Below are 22,666 nucleotides of genomic sequence, written 5' to 3' on the forward strand. Positions count from 1 at the left end.
CTTTAAATATTGTTCATTAATTTCCCCAAGTTTATTATTTTACAATGGTTCTAAGATAGCAGAAACAAAAAACTCCAAAAGCTTTCTCAGATTATGCACATTCTTTAGAGAAAAGATTCATATAATTTTTTGTGGCAAAGGAATGAGAAAGGGTTAAAAATCCAATAGCAAGAATACTTAGAAAAAAGAATCATAAGTACATGGTTAGGAATTCAATCCATACCACCAGAGGGAAAAGGCAAGATGCATGTATGTTAACTACTCTGTGTACTTCCAAATTTCTCTTAAGTATACAGGTGACTTTCTTTTTACTTTCTGGGAGGTGTTGTATGTGAGACAGAAAACTCTAGGATGTCTCACAGATGGGAAATTGAGTATATTGCTGGTGCTATTACCTGAGATGGGGAATTCAGGGAAAGGAAATGGGTGAGGTAATGACTAGTTTTGGGGATGCCTGTGGATATCTAGGTAAAGCTTAGATAAGTAAAGATTTATCTAAGTCAAGCTATCCAATAGGGAACTGGCTACAGAGCTGTGCTGTCCAATATAGTAGACACTATCCACAAATGGCTACTTTAATTTAAATAAAGTAAATTTAAAAATTCATGTGCTTGTGTGCACTAGAGACATTTCAAGTACTCAATGGCCATGTCTAGCCAGTAGGAATCATAGTTGACGGTGCAGATAAAGAACATATCATTTTGTGAAAAGTGCTGGTTTAGGGGCGCCCAGGTGGCTCAGTTGGTTAAGTGTCTGCCTTCGGCTCAGGGCATGATCCCAGGCTCCAGGGACAGAGCCCCATATTGGGCTCCCTGCTCACCAGGGAGTCTGCTTCTCCTTCTTCCTCTGCCCCTCCCTCCTACTAGTGCCCCTCTCTCAAATAAATAAATAAATAAAATCTTAAAAGAAAAAAAGGAAGTGCTGGTTTAGAGCTTGGGAAGGTGAAGATGCAAACAAGATTTGAGTGTGCTAAGCACTCAGTTGGTAGTTGAAGTTACAGTTATGGATAGGATACCGCAGGAAGAGCAACATTAGAGTAAGAGGTAAAGATGGAACCTTGGGAAACATCTATATTTAAGGGGAAAAAAAGAGAAATAAGAGGTTATGTAAGAACAATGGGAATGAGTGGTAGGAGGGGAAGGGGAAGAACAAAAAAAAAAATCTTGAAACCATTCAGATTCCTAGACTGTAATATTAATTTCAGCTTAGTGTATCAAAAGTGGCAAGATGTCACAAGGTTTATACTGGGATATGAGTAAAGTTCTGATTCTAAAATGTAGCAATCTAACTCCCTCCTTAAGGTCAAGGGTATTCTTTATGTCTCTGAAAGCTATTTTAAGCATATATTTTTACGTTTCACTAATTTATCTGAAAGATAAGAAAACCCTAGTGGAGAGACTGCTCGGCATCAACTAATAGGCCTTAATCAAAAAAACAAAACAAAACAAAACTGTGACTTTTTTTTTTTTGACTTGAAATTTAATAAGGTTTACCTGAGAAGGGAGAAACAGGAAAAAGGTCCACATTAAAAAAAAAAATCATCAGGTAGCAGGAAATCTGGTTCATTAAGATACTTTAAACATTTTTACACTTACAAAATTGACATTGCCACCCACCTGGATGAACTATTTCGAGCATACTCAGCCGTAATTCTCGGGACAATCTCATGGCTCTCTGTCTTTGAAGTTGCAACTGTAATCTGCGGTGCTCTTCTTCTTTCTGCTTATTTAGCTTTAGTAATGCCTTGGTTCGTTTAGATCTGTGATAGAAACATTAAGTACCAAAAACAAAAAAAAAAGAAACATTAAGTACCTTATACACAATTTTTTTGTAAATGATATACCCACTCAAGAAGTATATGAAAAAAAATTAAAATTTTTTTAAAAGATTTTATTTATTTAAGAGAGAGAATGAGAGAGAGAGAGCACATGAGAGGGGGGAGGGTCAGAGGGAGAAGCAGACTCCCTGCTGAGCAGGGAGCCCAATGCGGGATTCCAGGATCATGACCTGAGCTAAAGGCAGTCGTTTAACCAACTGAGCCACCCAGGTGCCCAAAAAGAAGTATATGAAAAGATGTTTAACCTCACTAGTTATTATATACATGTAGATTTGTTACAACAGTAACAAGCTGAAAACAAACTGTATGCCCCACAATAGGGAACCTGATAAATAAATTACTGGTTCATTCACTGGATAGGATTCTATGAACCATAAAATAATAAAAATTTTAAAAAATATTTAGCAAATTGGGAAAATACCCAAATCTAATGTCAAGTGAAAATAAAATCAGGATATAGAAGCCATACAAAGTGTGTTAAAAATATGTATTATATACATAAAAAATGATTAAAAAATAATAAAATCTCAACAGTGATTTTTGCTGCATAGAATGATTATGAATGATTTTTTTCCTCATGTTTACCTATTTCTCAATCATGGACTAATAACCATTATTATTAGAACCAATTATGAAAATCTTCATATGGCCACAAAAAATTATTTAACTGGCATTTGTGTATTACCTGCTCTTATTCACCAAAATTTCTCCTTAGCCATTTCTACCTAGTTTTGATTGGTTCCTATATTACTATGTAAGGAGATCACAAGTATTAGTCTATAGTGAATATACTCAAAATACTTTCAGATACCCATAGAAAAGGAAAACAAAAAGGACAAAAAGAAAAGAGAAGAATACATTATTTATCTCTATAGACTTAATTTGCTTGTGTCTCACTCAAGAGCATTTGCTCTTAGATTCTTTTTTTTTTTTAAAGATTTTATTTATTTATTTGACAGAGAGAAAGACAGCGAGAGAGGGAACACAAGCAGGGGGAGTGGGAGAGGGAGAAGCAGGCTTCCCGCTGAGCAGGGAGCCCGATGAGGGGCTGGACCCCAGGACCCTGGGAACATGACTTGAGCCAAAGGCAGATGCTTAACGGCTGAGCCTCTGCTCTTAGATTCTTTTCCCAGAATTAAACTACCAACAAATGAGGTACCTTGGCTATAGCTTTGTAGACAGGCAGACTTCAAAATGGTATAGTTAGAGGGTGATAATGATTTTTAATTCAGTTTCTTTTGGAAAAGGAAAAACAGCATAAAGAAATTTAAAAAATCTTTTAAAACAGAAAAGGAGAACTCACAAAATTATTTCGATAAAATTTTGTGTGTGTATGGTTTTTGCTTTTTTTCTTAGTGTTTCCTAACTGCTACCAATACAATTTAAGTGTTTTTTTGGCTTTACACTTTGTCAAGAGTTGAAGGTTCACTTCAAAATATCTTTCTTACTCCACTGTGAAAGGTAGAGAAGACCCCAAAGTGCAGATGTGCCAAAGAAGGGGTTCTAAAGAGGCTATAGGGCTAGCCATATAGTTTCTAAGTGTCTCTTCCTCTTCCAAAGAGTTGGAAATGAAGTAAGTAAGGGGCCTTTATGTTCTCAAAGAATGGCGGATGGAAACTTGCCTCTCCTATAGAACTCTCCCTGCAAAATTCTGGGATGTATACAGCATATATATAGCATATAGGTAAGGATGTTTTACCCTTTACCTACTTATGCAGGGTAAAACAGAACAGTTGGCCCTAAACAAAATCTCCTTTTATTTATTTATTTATAAAGATTTTATTTATTTATTTGACAGAGAGAGGCACAGCGAGAGAGGGAACACAAGCAGGGGAAGTGGGAGGAGAAGCAGGCTTCCCGCTGAGAAGGGAGCCTGATGCGGGGCTCAAGCGCAGGACCCAGGGATCATGACCTGAGCTGAAGGTGGACACTTAATGACTGAGCCACCCAGGCGCCCCCAAAATCTCCTTTTAAATTACCTAACTGGTTACAGATTATAATGTCTAATATTGCATTATCATTATATTAAATTTACTATTAGTATCAGAAACATAGTAACATTAAAATTGTATTGCTGGGGTGCCTGGGTGGCTCAGTTGGTTAAGCAACTGCCTTTGGCTCAGGTCATGATCCTGGAGTCCTGGGATTGAGTCCCGCACTGGGCTTCCTGCTCAGCAGAGAGTCTGCTTCTCCCTCTGACCCTGCCCCATCTTGTGCTCTCTCTCTCAAATAAATAAAATATTTTAAAAAATTGTATTGCTAAGACATTTAATCTGTCAGAAAACTGGGTCTGGGAAAAAACATGCAGGCTATAAAATATGGCAAAAATGAAAGGACTGTGGAGCATGTAGGCAGAAGTAAAATACAAGCAGAAATACAGTAGAAACGTGAGGTTCAGAGATTGAAGTGACTATAAATTGTAAATATGTGGGTTTCTGGATTCATGTGTTTTAATTTCATGTTTGAAAACATTTATTAGGAATTAATGTGATTTTGAATTTGAATGTTTCCCCCCCACTTAGGAACATTTTAGTTAGTTACTAGTAGTTAGGTAGTCTCTAGTTCTAGTCAAAGAATTTCTTTAATCACTAAAAAATTAAAAGAGCATTCATTTAACTGGTCTCTCTATAAGAAAGACTAGGCATTTGACCATCTGGCATCTGTGAGCATTTCTGAAAAGGAAATGAGTGATCAGATATATTCCCAAGATGATTTATATAAATACATTCCATGAGCTACATTTAATCAGCATGAATCTTTATCATCAAAAAGGGAGTTGACCAAACTATCTACTACCAAGACATCAAGAAGTCTCTAGGAATTCCTTTGTTGGAGAACAGTAAGTATGAACTGGGGGAGTACGATACGAGCTGAATGCCAAAAGAGTTGACGGGCTCGGTTCATTAACTCATCAAACATATTATCTGAGTGATTGCTGCCTGCTTGGTATTGTTACTCAGGGAAACAGAGAAGAAATATAGTTCTGTACTTCAGCAGCTCAATTTCAAGGAGAAATTGAAGCGTAGCAGAATATGCCACTCTGGCATAAAGATTATTTTGAGCTGGAGGCAAATGAGAATCCACAAATGTAGACAGAGCCTTCCCAGAGCTTCCCTATTGGACTAGAGCAGAAATGTCTCAGAAATGAGGACTGCCATAAATCCCCCCTCCCAAGGAAGTTTTATGGCCTTGAAGAAGATGTAAAGTTGGTGCCAAGATGGACCTAGACAAATAACCCACATACTCCATTAGTTTCCCAAATATATTTACCTTTCCATAATTTCCTGACTTTGGAAGTCTAAAATCCTTTTCTTTTTACCTGTCACTTCTTTATGAATTTTTTTTCTTTGTTAAATGCTATACAAGCCCAAGTTCTAACTACTCATTTGAGTTACTCATCATGTGAGGTTTCTTTTACATGATGTGCACTGCACACATTAATAAACTGTTTTTCTCTTGTTAACTGTTTTTCCACCCTTTTTTTGTCAGTCTAATTTCCAGGGAATGAACCTAAAATATGGTAGAAGGAAAATTTTTTCTTCCCCTACAAGGTGAAACAAGTACAATTAAGACACCAAATATCAGCCCTATGATATAGGTAGGTAGTTGTGAGGTTTCCCAAAAGTAACTGGTATAGTTGTTGGCTGCTTCAGAAAACCTTGCTCGGCACGTAACAGAAAATCAAGTTTTTGGGCGCCTAGGTGGCTCAGTTGGTTAAGCGACTGCCTTCGGCTCAGGTCATGATCCTGGAGTCCCGGGATCGAGTCCCACATCGGGCTCCCTGCTCAGCAGGGAGTCTGCTTCTCCCTCTGACCCTCTCCCTTCTCATGCTCTCTCTCTATCTCATTCTCTCTCTCAAATAAATAAATAAATAAATAAATCTTAAAAAAAAAAAAAAAGAAAATCAAGTTTTTGACCATAAAAAATGATTCAGTAAAAAAGAAACCCGAGTGGTGAGAGGATGGGAAAATGGGTGAAAGGGAGTGGGAAGTACAGACTTCTAGTTATGGCATGAGCAAGTAATGGGGATGAAAGGTATAGCAAAGGGAATACAAGGAATACAGAATTGTAATAGCGTTATATGGTGACAGTTAGTAGCTATACTTGTGGTGAGCATAGCATAAGTATAGAGTCATCGAATCACTATGTTGTATACCCGAAACTAATGTAACCATACTTTAGTTAAAAAAAAAAAAAAGCAGCTCAAAAGGCATCTTAAACATCATAAAAAATAAAAAAAGAAAAGAACCCCCCAAGAAAAGTGCATTAGTAAAGGTGTGACTACACAAGAGTGCATCTTGTCGGAATTTAAAAAGCTCTGATGAATCTGGGCCCATAATTATGAGTGGTGGGCAGTCCCTATCTGCACCCCCCCAGCAAAAAACATGGGAGGGAAAAATTACTCTCAGATAACGACCCGACCACAAAGAGACAGAAATAACCTTTGCAGAAAGCCCAGTTATAAAGAAAGCAAGAAAAATTTGCATAAACTATTTCAACCAGAAGAGGAAAGGTGGTGAAACCTGAGCAAACTTGAAATTAAAAAATAATAAATTAATAAAGAGAATCCAAAGATACTGTATTTCAATCTGCCCTAAAACTTCAAACTCAAAATATTGGGGAAAAAACCAAACTAATTATTATGTGAGATTTAATCAATTTTGGCTTCACAGCTAAAATTTAATGGAAAATAATTTTAATAGAAATATTTATAACTGGACTGATTATAAAAAGCAATGGAATTTCTATTTTAAAATAGTGGAACTGTTAAGACTCCATAGATATACTTCTAAGCGGACAAAATCTGTAATCCTGGGATTTTAATATTACGAGACAAAGTAGACTGGCAAATTTGACAACTATTGTGAGACTAAACATTAAATGTCTCAATCCACAGTACAGGGATACCTTTAATGTTAAGAGGGAAGAGAGCTGAGAATGACAGCAAGTAGAATCCATAAGTAATAAACACTACCTTCACCACAGAAGGCAGGGCTATACCAAGAACATCTCAGATTTTTTAATAGAATAACATACATTATGACTCACTCTCAAAGTAGTCATCATTTCCCAAATTTATTTGACCAAAGAAATCCTTTTTAAAATGTTTTTAAATAAATACATTGTAGGATACACAATGAACTTTCAGCAATGCTGTAATGGATTATAATTGCCTCTCACAAGTACTATTTATTTAACATATCTATTTGTCTAACTAGATTTGTAAACGCTCAAAGGCAAAAAATGTGCCATATGAATTTTCCCCACTATCATCTTTTCTAAGTTCCAGGTAATATGCTAAAAAAAACCCAAAACTTTAATCTTGGGCGGTACACAGACAATTATCCCCATTAAATAGATGGGAAATTTGAGGCAGAGAGAGGTTGGGCATCTTGTCCACAGTCATTCAGCCCAAAGTTGCTGAGGTAGGATACAAAATTGAGTCTGTTTAACTCTCTCAGTATCCGGCATAGCCTCTGGCATGTATTATGCAAATGAAACATGTCTTAACAATGCACGTTTTAAAAAAAGCAAAAACAAAACTCATGCCCAATATTAATAATCTAACTTCTCTAAACGAAACTTTCATCAATGACTTAAATCTAAATTTTAGTTTACTATATTAAAACATTTTTATAACTGAGAAATGCAGCTGCAGTTATTAAAAGACTAGTTTTAGTTTTTGTTCCATCAGATTTCTGTCTTACATTATGTCCTTTGCTTTGAAAGTACATCTAGTTACTGGAGTACAGGTACTCAGAAATGTGTTTTCAGAACAAGAATGAAAGCAAGAGTAAAAGAAACAGCTGGAGGAGCAAGTGGGTGGAACAGGAGGATCCTGAGCTCACTTCCTTCTGCAGACAAACAAGGCTTCAACTAAATAAGAGCAACTCTCTGGGAACAACCTAAAGATTAGTTATTCTGCAGCTAAAGATACAAAGAAAAAGCCACATGGAGAAGGATAGAAGGGACAGAGATGCAATCTGGTTGGGACTCATACTACTGGAGCAGTGACTCACAAGGGGAGAGATACACAGACATAGAGGTTCAAACTCCACATCAGGCAACCTTGCCCTGGGGGCATGCACCTGAAGAAGCGCCCATAATGTCCAGCTTTGAAAATCAGTGGGGCTTAATTCTGGGATAGTAGGGAGGCTATAGGAAACCAAGACTCTGTTCTTAAAAGGTCTCATGCACAAACTTAATTGCTCTGAGAACCAGCACAAAAGCAGCAGTTTAAAAAGTGCCTCAGCCATATGTAAAGGAAATTTACTGACTGATATTAGGCTGTGTGCTGGAGGGCCAGGGATCTGTAGGAACTTTCTCTGGGAATGGAAGTACTAGTGTGCTCCATTTCTGACATTCTCTGTCTACTCTGCTAGTACCACATGCTTCTCTTCAGCGTTGCCCTGTGGACTCACCACACAAACTGGCAGGTGGCATTGGCTGGGACTAGCACCTCCTAAAAGTATCTCTTGCCTCACTGCATTGAGTGGGAAGCATTGGCCTGGATGAGCACTGGCCCAAATTGGCTGGCAGGGGGAGCTGTAGACAGCCCCACCTACCACTGTACCCACAAGAGTTGCAGCCCAATCATAAAAGGTGAGAGAATGAAGCCCATATAAGGAATACCCCTGCAGCACCTGGTTCTGGTGACCTGGGAAGGACTGTGCCTCTGGGCCCTCAAGGATGCCTTCTACATAAGGCTACTCCTTCAAGACCAGGAATTGATTGACCTAATACATAGAAACAAATACAGAAAGTGAGGCAAAATGAGGAGACAGAAGAATATGGTCCAAATGAAAGAACAAGAAAAAACTTCAGAAGAACTACACAAAATGGAAATGAACGATCTATCAGATAAAGAGTTTAATGTAATGGTCATAAAGATGCTCACTAAACTTGGGATAAGAATGGATGAACACAGTGAGAACTTGAACAAAGACACAGAAAATATAAAAAAAAGAACCAGTCAGAGCTAAAGAATACAATAAATGAAATGAAAAATAAACTAGAAGGAAGTCAACAGCAGATTAGATAATACAGCAGAACCAATCAGCAATCTGGAAGACAGTGTAGTGGAAATCACCCAAGCTGAACAGCAGAAAGAATTAAGAACTTGAAAACATTAGAATAATTTAAAGGACTTCTGGGACAACATCAAATGTACTAACATTTGCATATTAGGTGTTTCAGAAGGAGTAGAGTCAGAGAAAGGATAGAAAACTTATTTGAAGAAATAGTAGCTGAAAACTTCTCTAACCTGGGGAAGGAAACAGACATCCATGTCCAGGAAGCAGAGAAACTCCAAACAAGATTAACCCAAGGAAGTCTACATCAAGATACACAATAACTAAAATGTCAAAAATTAAAGAGAGAATCTTATTTTTTTTAAAGATTTTATTTATCTGAGAGAGAGAGAGAGAGAGAGTACAAGCACAGGGAGCGGCAGGCAGAGGAAGAGAGAGAAGCAGGCTCCCTGCTGAGCAAGGAGCCCAATGTGGGGCTTGATCCCAGGACCCTGGGATGACGACCTGAGCCGAAGGCTGACGCTTAACCAACTGAGCCACCCAGGCACCCCAAGAGAGAATCTTAAAAGCAGCAAGAGATAAACAACTAATTATGTAACAAGGGAACTCCTATAAGGCTGATTTTTAGCAGAAACTTTGCAGACCAGAAGGGAGTTGCATGATATACTCAAAGTTCTGAATGGAAAAACCTACAACCAAGAGTAAGCAGCAAGATTATCATTCAGAATAGGAGACATAAAGAGTCCCCCCAAGGGCTGGCCGAGGGCACTGTGCCGGGCGGTTGCGGCCTGCTGGACCATGCTGAGCGGAGCATGTAGCTGGCTTGCCACTGTTCATGGTTGCCCATAGGTGGCTTTGCCTTGCTTCTCTTAGAGGTTTAGGACTATGGGAGGCTTAAGCTGCAGAAGTTTCTTTTGTATTTTTTGTTCTGCCCTTGTTTTTTGAAAATTCTAATTTATAAATACTGTATCAGAAGAAACACTTCAACACAGTTTCTTATTGGAAATTAACAGTCTCAACCATCACCTGATGACTTTCTTACCCCATTCATCTAAAAATTATTAATTAAAATTGTATATGTTTATTTTAGATTAAAGTATTTGGCAGAGTTATTATATATTAAGGATGACTGAAATAATTCATTCCAAAGGAGTTATGTTGGAATAGCTGTAGAGAAACGTGTTTGAGCTAGTGAAAACTACAATAAAATGGAAATTTCATGTACTTGCACACATTCTAAGTTTGTAAAATTATCTTTGTCATCAAATGCTTACATTAGTAAAATAAGATGACACTTTTCCATTAAAAAAAATAAATAAATAAAATAAAGAGTCCCCCCAGACAAACAAAAGTTAAAGGAGTTAATCACCACTAAAACCAGACTTATAAGAAACATTAAAGGGAAGCAGTTAAAGGCCATAACTAGAAGAAATTTATGAAAGAAAAAAAAAATCTCACGGTTAAAAGCAAACATACAAAGATAGTGGAAGAACCATTTATAAAGCTAGCATGAAGGTTAAAAGATAAAAGTAATAAAGTGAACTGTACCTATAATAATCAGTTATGGGACACACAAAATAAAAAGAGTAAAATATGACATCAAAAACAAAAACCATAGTGGTGGGGGAGTGTTTTAGAATGTGTTCAAACTTAACTAACTTAACATAGACCACCATAATTAGAGTGGTCTCATTATATATGAACCTCATGGTAACCGCAAACCCAAAAATCTGTGACAGGTACACAAAAAATAAAAAGCCAACCATAACACTAAAGAAAGTCATCAAATCACAGAAAAGAGAACAAGAAAAAAACAGAACTACAAAAACAACCAGAAAACAATAACAAAATGGCAATAAGTACATACCTGTCATAATTACCTTAAAGGTAAATGGACTAAATGCCCAATCAAAAGACACAGAGCAACTGAATGGATAAAACAACACCTATCTACATGCTGCCTATGAGACTCACTTCAGACCAAAAGACACATACAGGCTGAAAATAGAGATGGAAAAAAGATACGACATGCAAATGAAGTGAAAAGAAAGCTGGAGTAGCAATACATATATCAGACAAAACGGACTTTATAACAAAGACCATAATGAGACAAATAAGGGCATTACATAATGATGGAGAACTCAATACTAGAGGATATAACAGTTGTAAATATACATAAGCACCCAATGTAGAAGCACCTAAATATATAAAGCAAACATTAACAAATACAAAGGGAGAAAATGACAGTAATACAATAATAGCAGGGACATTAATAACCCACTTACACCAATGAATAGATCATCCAGACAGAAAATCAATAAGGAAAAAGTGAACTTAACACATTAGACTAGATGGATTTAACATATATGCAGATCATTCCATCCCCAAACAGCAAATTATATATTCTTTTCAATTGTACATGGAACATTCTTGAGAATAGATCACGTTAGACCACAAAACAAATCTCAACCAATTTAAGATTGAAACCATATCAAGCATCTTTTCCAACTACAATGGTATAAAACTATAAATCAATCACAAGGAAAAAAACTGGAGGAAACACAAACATGTGGAGGTTAAACAACATGCTATTAAATAAACAATGGGTCAACAAAGAAACCAAAGAGGAAATTAAAAATTACCTTAAGACAAATAAAAATGGAAACACAACATTCCAAAATCTGTGGGATGCAGCAAAAGCAATTCCAAGAAGAAAGTTTACAGCAATACAGGCCTACCTCAAAAAACCTACCTATTTCTATAGGCATTGTAGAAATACCTATAATAATGTAATCTTACACCTAAAAGAACTAGAAAAAGAAAAATAAAGCCCACAGTTGATTGAAGAAAAAAATGATAAAGACCAGAGCAGAAATAAATTAGTAAAAAGAAAAATAGAAAATATCAATGGAATTAAAAACTGTTTTTTGAAAATATAAACAAAATTAATCAACTGTTAGCCAAAGTCATCAAGGAAAAAAGAGAGGGTCCAAATAAAATCAGAGATGAAAGAGAGGTTACAACTAACACCACAGAAATACACAGGATTATAAGAGACTACTATGAAAAATTACATGCCAACAAATTGGACAACCTAGAAGAAATGAAATATGCAATCTTACGAGAATGAATCAGGAAGAAACAAAATCTTAACAGACCAATTACTAATAATGATACTGAATCAGTAATCAAAAAAGCTCTCAACAAACAAAAGTCCAAGATCAGTGGGTTCTCACATGAATTCTATCAAACATATAGTTACTATCTACTCTTCTCAAACTAATCTAAAAAATTTAAGAGGAACACTTCCAAATTCATTGGAAGCATTACCTTGATAACAAAAACATAAAAAGACACTACAAAAAAAGAAAATTATAGGCCAATAACCCTGATAAACATAGATGCAAAATTCCTTAATAGAACACTAGCAAAATGAACTCAACAAAACATTAAAAGGATCATATACCATGATCAAGTGGGATTTATTCCAGGGATGCAAGGATGGTTCAGTATTCACAAATCAATCAACATGATACACTACATTAACAAAGGAAAAAAATCATATGATCATCTCAAGAGATGCAGAAAAACCATCTGGCAAAATTCAACAGCCATTTATGGTAAAAACTCTCAATAAAGTATGTACAGATGGAAGATACCTCAAAAATAATACAGGACATATCTGACAAACCCATTGCTAACATCATACTCAATGATGAAAAACTGAGAGCTTCTCCTCTGTGATCAGGAACAAGACATGGATGTCCACTCTTGCCAGTTTATTTCAACATAGTTCTGGAAATCCTAGTCACAGCAATCAAACAAGAAAAAGAAATAAAAGGCATCCAAATTGGGAAGGAAGAAGTAAACTATCACTGTTTCCTCATAATATAATACTATATATAGAAAACCCTAAAGATTCTTTTTTTAAATTTAAATTCAATTAGCCAACATATAGTACATCATTAGTTTCAGAGGTAGTGTTCAATAATTCATCAGTTGCATATAACACCCAGTTAGAAAACTCTAAAGTTTCTACCAAAAAGCTATTAGAATAAATGATTTCAGTAAATTTACAGGATATAAAATTAATTGATAGAAATCTGTTGTATTTCTATGTATTAATAATGAAGCAGCAGAAAGAGATATTAAGAAAACAATCCCATTTACAATTGTATCAAAAGAATAAAATACAGGAATAAACTTAACAAAGGAGGTGAAAGACCTGTACTCTAAAAACTATAAGACAAGGATGAAAGAAACTGAAGATGACACAAATAAGTGGAAAAGATATACTGTGCTCATGGATTGGAAGAATTAATATTGTTAAAATGTCCATACTACTCAAAGTAACGTACAGATTCAAAGTCTCTATCTACACTGGCATTTCTCATAGAACTAGTAAAAATGAATCCTAAAACCTGTATGGAACCACATAAGACTTTGAATAGCCAAACCAATCTTGAGAAAGAACAACAAAGCTGGAGGTATCACATGCCCAGATTTCAAACTACACTACAAAGCTATAGTAATCAAAACAGTATGGTGCTGGCACAAAAACATATAGACCAATGGAACAGAACAGAAAGCCCAGAAATAAACCCACATATGGTCAATTATCTATGACAAAGGAGGCAAGAATATACAATGATAGTCTCTTCAACAAATGGTGTTGGGAAAATTGGAGAACTACATGCAAATGAATAAACTGGACCACTTCCTTATATGCAAAAATAAACTCCAAATGGATTAAAGACCTAAATGTAAGACATGAAACCATAAAACTCCTAAAACAAAACACTGGCAGTAAACTCTTGGACATCAGTCTTAGCAATACTTTTTGGATCTGTCTCCTCAGCAGGGCAACAAAAGCAAAAATGAACTATCAGGCCTGTGTCAAACTAAAAACCTTTTATACATAGTGATATAATATCCACAAAACAAAAAGGCAACCTACAGAATGGGGAAGATATCTGCAAATGCTATACCCAATAAGGGGTTAATATCCAAAATATATAAAGAACTCATAGAACTCAACACCAAAAATGACCCCCAAACAATTCAATTAAAAAATGGGTAGAGAACCTGAATACACATTTTTCCAAGGAATATTTACAGATGGCCAACAGACACATGAAAAAATTCTCAACATCACTAATCATCAGGGAAATGCAAATCAAAACCACAATGAGTTATCACCTTACACCTGTCAGAATGGCTAATATAAAAAGACAAGAAATAACAAACATTGACAAGGATGTGAAGAAAAGGGAACCCTAATGCAACTGCTGGTAGGAATGTAAATTGGTGTAGCCACTATGGAAAACAGAATAGAAATTCCTAAAAAAATTAAAAATAGAAATACCTTACAACCCAGAAAATCCATTTATGTGTATTTATCCAAAGAAAATGAAAATACTAATTCAAAAAGATATATGCACGCCATCTTCACTCCAGCATTTACAATAGCCAAGATAGGGAAACAACCTAAGTGTCTATCAATAGATAGATAAAGAAGATGTGGTATATAAATACAATGGAATGTTACTCAGCCATAAAAAAGAATGAAATCTTACCATTTGTGATAACATAGCTGGACCTAGAGGGAATTATGCTAAATGAAAGGACCTAGAGGGATTTATATTAAATGAAATTAAGTCCGAAAAAACCAAATGCCATATGATTCTACATTTATATGTAGAATCTAAAAAACAAAACAAAGGGGCACCTGGGTGGAACAGTCGGTTAAGCGTCCAATTCTTGGTTTCAGTTCAGGTCATGATCTCAGAGTTGTGAGATCAAGCCCCGCGTCAGGCTCCACACTCAATGCAGAGTCTGCTTGACATCCCTCTCCCTCTGCCCCTCCTGTTCATGTTGTCTCTCCTTCTCTCTCTCTCTCTCCCAAATAAGTGGATAAATCTTTAAAAAAAAAAAAAAGGTAAACAATACAAACAAATCTATAAAAACAGATATAAACTGGTGGTTGCCAGAGGGGAGAGGAGTAGGGGGATGGATAAAATAGGTGAAAAGAAGTACAAACTTCCAGTTATGAAATAAGTAAGTCACAAGGATGTAAAGTACAGCATAGGGAATATAGTCAAAAATACTGTTAATACATTTGTGTGGCGACAGTTGATAACTAGACTTATCCTGATGCGATAATCATTTCACAATGTATATAAATGTTGAATCACGGGTGCCTGGGTGGTTCAGTCGTTAAGCGTCTGCCTTCAGCTCAGGTCATGATCCCAGGGTCCTGGGATCGAGTTCCACATCGGCCTCCCTGCTTGGCAGGAGGCCTGCTTCTCCCTCTCCCACTCCCCCACTTGTGTTCCTGCTCTCACTATCTCTGTCAAATAAATAAAATCTTAAAAAAAAAAATAAAATGTTGAATCACTGTTGTACAACTGACATTTATATAATATTGTATGTGAACTACACTTCAATTAAAAAAAGAGTAAGAGACAGATTAGAAAATTGGAGGGAAAACATCCTAAGTTTTTACTCCGCTAAACTGTAATAAGATATAGCTGTCCTCTAAGATCATCATTCCTCTCACCAAAACTTTTTACCTGAAACTCCTCTGCAAAGTAATCACAGCAGATGGAAGCTTCTTTAATCTCTTTCTAGTTTGGAAACCCTTCCAATAAGCTTGAATCAAGCAAGCTGCTTGATGTAGTTTCTGAAATTAAAGGCCAGAATTAGTTTAGAGACATCTTCGTGAAAGTCTTTTAGAAGTTAACCTCCTAAAATATCAGGCCTGGGCAAGTATTAATCTCTATCTCTGATAAGCTGGGCAGGAGGCAACAGTTTCATAGGTCCAGGACAGGTAAGGTCTAAGAATATTAAACTTGATCTCCCGAATTTAAAGATACATTAGGCTCTCAGGCAATATCTAAAATGTATTCAAGATATAGTTTGATTACCTCTGAATTCTCCTTAATACCCCTTCTACTCCTTTTATAAGGATTTTATAGTTCTGCTTATTTAATGCTTTACCCTCTTTGCTTGACTTCTTTTGCTGGGCCTCACTTATTCAAGCATTCAAGGGGATGAAGAACTCTCTGAACAGGCTAAAAAAAAAAAAGAAAAAAGGCTCTAGGGTTAAAAATTTGGTCTATAAAAACACCTTCCCCGATCAAACTATGACTGCTCTGAATGTTGGGGGAGATAAGTAAAGAAAGGGGAAGAGACAGCAAATAAAAGATTCAAGAGGCTACCACTCTCCAGTATTTTCAAACTAAAATGTTTACTGAAATGTTAGCAAATATGCAAATTATTTTTATAATTTATTACCTGTTCTTCTACTTCCTGATAGACCTTAGGGGTCAAAAGGGCAATGAGCTGTCCAAGTTCTTGACTAAACTCTGTCCCTGGCTCGTATTTATTTAGGAGACTTCTGAGTCCTGAAATGGAATAACAAAGGTACAACATTTAATAATAAAATATGATTTGTTATCTAATTGGTATTAATTAGAAGTTAACAAAGCCTGGTTTGGAAACAAATGAATATTACAGCAAAATTAATCACATGATTTTTCTTTTCCTTTTCTCAAAGACTTCTAGATTGAGGTCTTTAGGATATTTCTCTGTCCTAAGAGTTTTATGTGCTCACTTGTAGGATCTGAGGCAAAGGCTTTTTACTCAATATCTTTAATTAAAAAAAGGTAAGTGGAATCATTGTTTTAAGTCAAAGAGTAGAGACAATTTTTTTCCTGTTTGAACATAAATATTTTAAACTGAAACATTTTTAAAAAGATAATAACATACTGAGTAAATGCCTATACTGTGGAAGCATTTAAACAGGTTGTTACTAGTCATTCTTAAGGGAAGTTATTGCTAAATAAAAATATACAGTATTATATGTAATTTGGGGCAAATGAATAGGTTACTAAGCAATTACTGTAGAAGTGCTATAAATATTGCATTTTTATCACAAAATAAAACATAGTAGTAGTATAAGATATAAAGTACTATTCTAAGCACATTGGAATGATGTATTATAATGTATGTATTCAGTATAAATAAAGCAAAATGCCCTTGGGGTGTATAATTGGGGAAGCCATCATATGGATCTGTCCACGCCTTTACACTCTCTTCAAAAGTCAAGTTCTCGGCAGTATCAATGATTGTAAAATATCTTGAGGAAACTAAGTTCTATTGAGAAAAGAAAGGGAGACGAACTGTTCAGGTAAAATTCCTTTATAATGAAGTCTGTTGGACATTCACATTTCTATAGAAGAAATCTAACTACAGAATTTAAAAAGTGTGTACCTGGCACAATATCAATTAGAGAGTTCTATTACTGGCACCTTCTTTCCCTCTCTATTCCTATAACATAATTATAATGTTCAAAGTAATGACTGATACAAGGTAAGTTACTAAATAGTGCCTTCCAAATCATCAAGCATGTTTTGAAAGCCACTGTAATAGTTTGGGTACTAAATGCATCATAATGTAATGTTCTAATCTTTAAAAATTTCCACACAATATCGCCCTGTATTAGTGAGTATACACATTTGATTTTGGAGGTGAGGAAGATTTTTTTGCTTTGAGAAACAGCAGTGAAAGACCTGAAGAGTAATTATTAATTGATGTAAAGATCAAAAGGGCTGTAAATGTCTCAAGCACAGCTCTATCTTCTCCAGTAAAGTTAATTTTGTTAAGGTAACCAGTCTTTTGGTCATTATTTTACTATACTATATGGTATACTCAATACACAACTTTTTTTTTCTCTTTTGTCAGAGAAGGAATAAGTATCCATTGTAAGCTCATCAACAAAGTACCATAAGCCATCTGTTGAGACATGAAGATAGCTTGGTTATATAAAGACATTTTCCTGAATTGGTATTTATTTAATAGGGTTTTATCTGCACAGTTCAGTTATTGACTTTTTCAAAATACAAGAATTTTAGTGATTCAACACTTCCATCACACCACCCGGCATTCATCCCAACAAGTGCACTCCTTAATCCCCATTACTATTTAACCACTAAATTGTGTACCTGAAATTAATATTATACTGCCTGTTAACAACTGGAATTTAAATAAAAACTTCAAAAAAATATAGGAATTTTGGTTTCCATAAGCCATCAATAAAAATTTCTTTTTGAGAATCTCCAGAAAAGAAAGAATATATGCACTACCTTTGTAGCAGGCACTTAGTCTCAGTAAAATCAAAATCTCCTGATGGGATTCAGTCATCAGCAGTAGGAGCTTTGTAGCAGTACTTCTTATGTCTGGGCTAGGAGTTGATAAAAGCTTGAACACAACTTCATCTAAAATTGAATGCAGGGTTTTTCCTTCTATTCTGAGTAAATCACCACTAATAGACAAAATAAAAAGACAAAGAATGTACCATTACTGATGGATGCAAAGGTATCATAAAAAATTAAACATAAAAATTCTAGCAACTTGATGCCTAACTGTGCCAGGTTGCAAGAAGATAACCTATTTTTTAAATATATAGCTTAGTTCCAAGGATACATCGCATTAAATCAATTACTATTTATTGAATTTCTACTGTGTTTAAGGCACTATGCTAGGTAAAACAGGGAATACAAAGCAGCTACATGCCCTCTCCTCTGAAAAACCTGCAATCAAATTGCAGAGGAAAGATAAATGCACAAAATATTAAATAGATGATTCAAAAACGTCAAAGCAACAACGTCAAAGAGGAAAATCACAGAATGGTACATGGTTCATTGCTTAATGATGTATGAAGACAAAAATGCTACAGATATTCAATTATCATGGACTTAATATAGAAGGAATTTACCTTTCCTTTGGTATTTTCTTCATTATACTAACAACTATCATGTTGTGTTACCGATGTGATGAAAACTTATCTGGAACTTCGAAATAGTCAAAAGAAATTACTGCGTAGCTTTTACTCCCTCCCCACTAAAGAATATGTGTACCTTTGCTTGACTATGATTTACTGTTGATAGGATATTTTGCAATTCTGTAAATGTAGAGGTTGGCTTATAGAAAACAAGTAACAATGATTCTCATCTGAGAGCAATGTAAATAGATTCTTATTCAACAATACAAATGGATTTTATCCAGTAGAAAATGTAACTGTAAAGGTTACTACTTTTTATAAGACATCAATCAGGTTTTTTAGCTATTAGCAAATTCATTTCTACATTCCTTTGAAAACCACTCTATAAATCTCCCCTCCTCAAATTCTCCTTTGAACCTATATAAACATCTTACTGGTTCCTTCATTAATAACTGAGTTGAATAAAATTTTAGTTTTAACACGTTTTACCACCCATCTCACGATAAGGAACATATCCATTGTGCCACAAAGTTTCCTTGTGCTTCATTGTATCCCCCCTCCTTCACATTTTCGGCAGCCTCTCCAGACAACAATTGATCTATTTTCTGTCACTATAAATTAGTTTACATTTTCTAGAGTTTTATACAAATGGAATCATACAGTATGTATTTTTTTGCCTGACTTCTTTCACTCACAATTATTTTGATATTCATCTGTATTGTCACATATATGAATAGTTCATTCCTTTTTTTTTTTTTTTTTTTGCTGAGTAGTAGCCTATTTTATGGATAACCACATAGTTTGTTCACCTGTAATGGACATTTGAGTCCTTTCTAGTCATTGGCTATTTCAGATAAAACTGCTATTAACATATGTATACAAGTCTTTGTATGGACATATTTCATTTTTCTTGGGCAAACAGAGCAATTGTCTGTTCAAATCTTTTGCTCATTTTTCGCACTGGGCCTTTTAAAAAATTTTTGAGAGTTTTTATATATTCCAGATAGAAACACTTAAGATACATGCTTTGCAAATATTTTCTGCCAGTGTGTACTGTCTTTTTCATTTCTTAAAGTGCCTTTTGAAGAGCAGACAAAATTTTGATGAAGTCTAACTAATCAATTTTCTTCTTCCATGGATTTTACTTTTGGTGTCATATCTAAGAATCTAAGAAATTTTATGCAACCCAAGGTCACAATGGCTTTCTACTATTTTTCTTCAAGAAGTTTTGTAGTTAAGATTTTACATTTAGGTCTATTATCCATTCTGAATTAATTTTTGTACTGGTTAAGAGGTATAGATCAACACTGCTTTCTTTAAATACTGATAGCCAATTGTTCCATCACTCTTTTTTTTTAATTTTTTATTGTTATGTTAATCACCATATATTACATAATTTGTTTTGGTGTAGTGTTCCATGATTCATTGTTTGTTCATAACACCCAGTGCTCCATGCAGAATGTGCCCTCTTTAATACCCATCACCAGGCTAACCCATCCCCCCACCCCCCTCCCCTCTAGAAACCTCAGTTTGTTTTTCAGAGTCCATCATCTCTCCTGGTTCGTCTCCCCCAATGATTTACTTCCCTTCATTCTTCCTCTCCTGCTATCTTCTTCTTTTTCTTTTTTCTTAAAATATGTTGCGTTATTTGTTTCAGATCTGTGATTCAACAGTCTCACACAATTCACAGCGCTCTTAAAAAGACTATCCTTTTCCCACTGAATGACCTTTACACCTCTTGAAAATCAGTTGTTTATATATGTGCAAGTCTATTTCTGGATTCTATTCTGTTCCATAGATATATTTGCATATCTTTGTATCAACACCTCATTGTCTTAACTATTTTTTAAAAGATTTTATTATTTATTTTTAAGATTTTTTTTTTTTAATTTATTTGTTTGACAGAGAGGGAGAGACAGCGAGAGAGGGAACACAATCAGGGGGAGAGGGAGAAGCAGGCTTCCCGCTGAGCAGGGAGCCAGATGCGGGGCTCAATCCCAGGACCCTGGGATCATGACCTGAGCGGAAGGCAGACGCTTAATGACTGAGCCACCCAGGCGCCCTGATTTTATTTATTTATTTGTCAGAGAGAGCAAGAGAGCACACAAACAGGGGAAAAGGCAGGCAGAGGGAGAACCAGACTCCCCGCCGAGCAAGGAGCTGGATGCGGGACTCAATCCCAGGACCCTGGGATCATGACCTGAGCAGATGCTCAACCAACTGAGCCACCCAGGCGTCCCTCATTGTCTTAATTATACTAGCTTTATAAAGTCTTAAATTTGGGTAGTGTTAGGTCTCCAACTTTGTTCATTTTCAGAGATGGTTAGGCTATTTTATATTTTAGGTCCTTTGATTTTCATATGAATTGTAGAAATCAGTTTCTCAATTTCTACAAAAATGAGATTTTGAGTGGGACTGTATTTAAAATACATATCAATTTAGAGAGAACTGAGATCTTAATATTGCACCACTCATCTATCAACAGAATATATCTTTCCATTTATTTACATATTCTTTAATTCCTCTCAGCAATGTCTTATAGTTTTAAGTGAATAGGTCTTTGCCATCTTTTGTCAGATTTAACCCTACATATTTCATATTTTTATGCTATTTTAAGTTGCAATATCTTAAAATTTCAATTTCTGAGTATCAATTGATGATATAAAACTTCAATTATATTTTTGTACTGACTTTATATCCTACTACCCTTGCTATACTCACTTATTAGTTTTAGTAGCTTCTTTGCACATTGCATTAGTTTTTCTATATAAATGACAATGTCATCTCCAAATACAGAGAGCTTTGTTTCTTCCTGTCTGTACAAATAACTTTTCTTTTTCTTCTTGACTGTACAGGCTAGAAACTCCAATACGATGTTGATTAGAAGTGATCGGAGTGGAGATTCTTGTCTTGTCCATGGTCATATAAGGAAAGCATTTAGCATTTTACCATTAAGTAGGTTTTTCCTGGATGCCTTTCAACAGGCTAAGAAAGTTTCTACCTTCTACTAGTACTATGCTGAAAGTTTTTCTTTTTGAAAAATCAGGAATGGATAATGGATTTTTCAAATGCTTTTCTGTATCTATCGATATATGTTTTTCCCTTTTTGTTTCATCAATATGATGAATTACATTGCTTGACTTTAGAATGTTATACCAGCCCTAAATTCCTGGGACAAAGGCAACTTATTCAAAATGTGTTAACCTTTTTCTTTAAAAGATTTTATTTATTTATTTGAGGGAGGGACCATGACCAGGGGGAGGGGCAGAGGGAGAAGCAGACTCCCCGCTGAGCAGGGAGCCCACTGCGAGGCTCAATCCCAGGCCTCTGGGATCATGACCTGAGCTGAAGGCAGATGCTTAACTGACTGAGCCACCCAGGTGCCCCCAAAATGTATTAACTTTTTAATATACTCCTGGGTTTTAATATATTATGTCTTTGGTTTGTTATCAAGTAATGCTGACCTCTTATTATGAGTTGGGAAGTATTCCCTTCTCTTCAATTTTCTGGAAGAATTTGTTTAGGATTACTTCTTCATTAAATGTTTAGTAGAATTTACCAGTGAAAAAACTGTCTAATCATGGAGTTTTCTTTGTGGGAAGTGTTTTAGCTACAAACTCATAGTTATAGGCTATTCAGATTATCTACTGCTGCTTTCTGTTGCTTCTTAAATTTAGGTAGTCTGAGTCTTTCAAAGAACTTGTCCATCTTACCTTAACAAGTATAAAATTGTTTACTTTATGATATAAATACATTTTTTAATATCTATTGACTTTATTGTATTGTCTCCTAATTCCTGACATTGGTAGATTGTATTCTCTTCTTTTTCCCCCAATCAGTCTTTTGTTACAGGTTTATTAATTTCATTGACCATCTCAAAGAATCAGCTTATAAAACTAAATCCAATACAAAAAAAAAAGAATCAGCTTATGGTTTCATTGATTTTCTCTACTGTTTTTACTATTTTACTGATTTTTGCTTTGATCTTTATCATTTTCTTTCTTCTTTTTTAAG

At 35.3% G+C, this 22,666-nt stretch overlaps 1 protein-coding gene across 2 annotated transcripts in view; it reads right to left on the bottom strand.

Annotated features, from left to right (window-relative positions):
• Positions 1-22,666, bottom strand: part of IQCB1 (IQ motif containing B1) — a 53,136-nt gene that overhangs the window by 13,605 nt on the left and 16,865 nt on the right. For both annotated transcript variants that reach the window (XM_088028305.1, XM_088028332.1), the window contains 4 exons: positions 18,015-18,193; positions 16,165-16,274; positions 15,441-15,550; positions 1,617-1,759 (listed from right to left, as the gene is read on the bottom strand). In XM_088028305.1, the coding sequence (XP_087884431.1) occupies positions 1,617-1,759; positions 15,441-15,550; positions 16,165-16,274; positions 18,015-18,193 (542 nt within the window). The remainder of the gene's footprint in view (positions 1-1,616; positions 1,760-15,440; positions 15,551-16,164; positions 16,275-18,014; positions 18,194-22,666) is intronic.

This window comes from Eumetopias jubatus, unplaced genomic scaffold (genome assembly GCF_037043125.1).
Source record: "Eumetopias jubatus isolate StellerSeaLion01/CBP00866 unplaced genomic scaffold, mEumJub1_p1.0 scaffold_1, whole genome shotgun sequence".
Taxonomy (NCBI): domain Eukaryota; kingdom Metazoa; phylum Chordata; class Mammalia; order Carnivora; family Otariidae; genus Eumetopias; species Eumetopias jubatus.